Source organism: Boleophthalmus pectinirostris, unplaced genomic scaffold, assembly GCF_026225935.1.
Source record: "Boleophthalmus pectinirostris isolate CB_2022bp ecotype Guang Dong unplaced genomic scaffold, ASM2622593v1 HiC_scaffold_20, whole genome shotgun sequence".
NCBI lineage: Eukaryota > Metazoa > Chordata > Actinopteri > Gobiiformes > Gobiidae > Boleophthalmus > Boleophthalmus pectinirostris.
In genome coordinates, this window is record NW_026571153.1 from 607967 (window position 1) to 611668 (window position 3702).

General features: G+C 35.4%; 1 protein-coding gene across 1 annotated transcript in view; it reads right to left on the bottom strand.

Moving 5' to 3' along the window:
* Positions 1-1808: 1808 nt before the first annotated feature.
* Positions 1809-3702, bottom strand: part of slc10a7 (solute carrier family 10 member 7) — a 22200-nt gene continuing 20306 nt past the window's right edge. Inside the window, exon 11 of the mRNA XM_055156779.1 lies at positions 1809-2266. Coding sequence (XP_055012754.1) covers positions 2094-2266 — 173 coding nt within the window. The 3' untranslated portion in view covers positions 1809-2093. The remainder of the gene's footprint in view (positions 2267-3702) is intronic.

The window sequence follows — 3702 nt, forward strand, 5'->3', positions numbered from 1 at the left end:
CTGGTTTTAGTCCTGGTTTTAGTCCTGGTTTAGTCCTGGTTTAGTTCTGGTTTAGTCCTGGTTTAGACCTGGTTTAGTCCTGGTTTAGTCCTGGTTTAGTTCTGGTTTAGTCCTGGTTTAGTCCTGGTTTTAGTCCTGGTTTAGTCCTGGTTTAGTTTTGTTTAGTCCTGGTTTCCTGGTTTAGACCTGGTTTAGACCTGGTTTAGTCCTGGTTTAGTCCTGGTTTAGACCTGGTTTAGTAGTCCTGGTTTAGTCCTGGTTTAGTCCTGGTTTAGTTCCTGGTTTAGACCTGGTTTAGTTCTAGACCTGGTTTAGTCCTGGTTTAGTCCTGGTTTTAGTTCCTGGTTTAGGTTCCTGGTTTAGTCCTGGTTTAGTTCCCTGGTTTAGACCTGGTTTAGTCCTGGTTTAGTCCTGGTTTAGTCCTGGTTTAGACCTGGTTTAGTTCCTGGTTTTAGACCTGGTTTAGTTCCTGGTTTAGTCCTGGTTTAGTCCTGGTTTAGTCCTGGTTTAGACCTGGTTTAGTCCTGGTTTAGTCCTGGTTTAGTCCTGGTTTAGTCCTGGTTTAGTCCTGGTTTAGTCCTGGTTTAGTCCTGGTTTAGTCCTGGTTTAGATCTAGTTTAGTTTTATTTTCATCGCTGTATCGGTATCGAGTATCGAGTATCGAGTATCGGCTGTACTTGGTTTGGAGACTCACAAGTTGCTGGATCCATAATGAAAAGCAAATTCAGAATATTAATCCTAATTTGTGAAGTTTGTATAAATTCAGTTTGAAAAGTGTTTTTATTTTCGTCATAATGTTTGAAACTTTAAATCCTGAAATGTGTGAATCAGTGAAGCTCCAGAGAAGGATTAATATTCTGAACGTGAAGTGTTTACATGAACTTTTAATTTGGAATTCATTTTTATTCAGAATTATTATTTTTTTTTAAATTCAGAATTAAATTTTATTTATTTTTTTATTCAGAATTTATTTTTTTTATTCAGAATTAATTTTTTTTTTTTTAATTCAGAATTAAATTATTTTTTATTCAGAATTACATTTTTAAAAACTCAGAATTAATTAATTTTTTTCCATTCAGAATTAAATGTTTTTTTATTCAAAATTATTATTATTTTATTTAGAATTAAATTATTTTTTTGATTTTTTTTTTTTATTCAAAATTGTATTCTTTTTTTTATTCAGAATTATATATATATATATTTTTTTTAATTCAGAATATTTTTTTTTTTTATTCAGAATTATTTTTTTTAAATTCTGAATTAAATAATTTTTTTGATTCAGAATTAAAGCTCTCATGTAAACGTGGTGCTTGTTACTCACTGGAGACAGGAGTCTATCGTAACAGAAGACTAGACTGTGGGAGAATAAAAGCCGTTAGTCACAAACTAAACTCCACACACAGAACACACACAGTCCAGTCAAACGAAGCTCATCCAGGCCAGCGGCTACAGGAGCCAGTGGAGACTAAGGCTCATGTTAGAAAAAGAGATTTTTCACAACGGCTCAAGTGTCGAGCTGAACGTTTACGGAACGTCCAGTTTCTACGGCAAAATGTGTGTGTGTGTGTGTGTGTGTAAAAGTGTGTAAATGTGTGTAAGTGTGTAAATGTGTGTAAAAGTGTAAATGTGTGTGTAAATGTGTGTGCAAGTTTGTGTGGGTGTGTGTGTGTGTGTGTAAATGTGTGTGTAAATGTGTGTGTGTGTAAATGTGTGTGTGCGTGTAATTGTGTGTGTAAATGTAACACAAGCATTTACACACACACACACACATTTACACACACATTTACACACACTTTACACACACACACATTTACACACATTTACACACACATTCACACACACATTTACAAACCTACAGTGTGACACTTCTGAACGTTGTGAAAAAAGTTTATAGAATTTTTTTTTCTGATTTCTGGGCCAAAAGTTGAAATAAAAATCCCGTCAGGATCCTGGAGATCAGGTCAAATCTGAACGTTCACGACCAAAGTGAGGACCTGGGCAGCAGTTACAGAGAAACACAAACACCCGGTCCACATGTCCCCACGTTTCACTTCAGTTTGACTCGAGCCATCGTTTGCTCATCCACCAGAGGTCTAAAATGTTCCGTGTTGGGGCTTTACCTTCTGTCTGGAGGTCATCCAGGTCCTGATGGTGGGCACCAGGACGGAGCCGAGCAGGATCTGGGCGGGGTGGTAGATGAGGAGGGGGACGGAGATGATGGACAGGTGCTCGAAGCCCGCGAACACGATCTTCAACATGGGAATGCCTGAAAAAAACGACACGCCGGCGCTTCAGAGACCAAAGAAGTACTGAAGAGGAGAGTTTGAAGTATTTTAGAGGAGAGTTTGAAGTATTTTAGAGGAGAGTCTGTAGTATTTTAGAGGAGAGCTTGAAGTATTTTAGAGCAGAGTTTGAAGTATTTTAGAGGAGAGCTTGAAGTATTTTAGAGCAGAGTTTGAAGTATTTTAGAGGAGAGTTTGAATTATTTTAGAGTAGAGCTTGTAGTATTGTAGAGGAGAGCTTGTAGTATTTTAGAGGAGATTTAGAAGTATTTTATAGCAGATTTTGTAGTTTTTTAGAGCAGAGTTTGTAGTATTTTAGAGTAGAGTTGGTAGTATTTTAGAGGAGTATTTTAGAGCAGAGTTTGAAGTATTTTAGAGGAGTATTTTAGAGAAGAGTTTGAAGTATTTTAGAGCAGAGTTTGAAGTATTCTAGAGGGAAGTTTGCAGTATTTTAGAGGAGTATTTTAGAGGAGATTTTGAAGTATTTTATAGCAGATTTTGTAGTTTTTTAGAGCAGAGTTTGTAGTATTTTAGAGGAAAGCTTGTAGTATTTTAGAGGAGAGCTTGTAGTATTTTAGAGCAGAGTTTGTAGTATTTTAGAGGAGAGTCTGTAGTATTTTAGAGCAGAGTTTGAAGTATTTTAGAGCAGAGTTTGAAGTATTCTAGAGGGAAGTTTGCAGTATTTTAGAGGAGTATTTAGTATGTAGAGAGATTTTGAAGTTGTAGTATTTAGAAGTAAGTATTTTAGAGCAGAGTTTTAGAGCAGATTTAGTTTTTTAGAGGAGATTTTTTTTTAGCAGATAGTTTTTTAGAGCAGAGTTTGTAGTATTTTAGAGGAAAGCTTGTAGTATTTTAGAGGAGAGCTTTGTAGTATTTTTAGAGCAGAGTTTGTAGTATTTTAGAGGAGAGTTTGTAGTATTTTAGAGCAGAGTTTGAAGTATTTTAGAGCAGAGTTTGAAGTATTCTAGAGGGAAGTTTGCAGTATTTTAGAGGAGTATTTAGTATGTAGTTTTTTAGAGCAGAGTCTGTAGTATTTTAGAGCAGAGTTTGTAGTATTTTAGAGGAGAGTTTGTAGTATTTTAGAGGAGAGTTTGTAGTATTTTAGAGGAGAGTTTGTAGTATTTTAGAGCAGAGTTTGAAGTATTTTAGAGCAGAGTTTGAAGTATTCTAGAGGGAAGTTTGCAGTATTTTAGAGGAGTATTTTAGAGGAGATTTTGAAGTATTGTATAGCAGATTTTGTAGTTTTTTAGAGCAGAGTTTGTAGTATTTTAGAGGAGAGTTTGTAGTATTTTAGAGGAGAGTTTGTAGTATTTTAGAGGAGAGCTTGTAGTATTTTAGAGGAGAGTCTGTAGTATTTTAGAGGAGAGTTTGTAGTATTTTAGAGGAGAGCTTGAAGTATTTTAGAGGAGAGTCTGTAGTA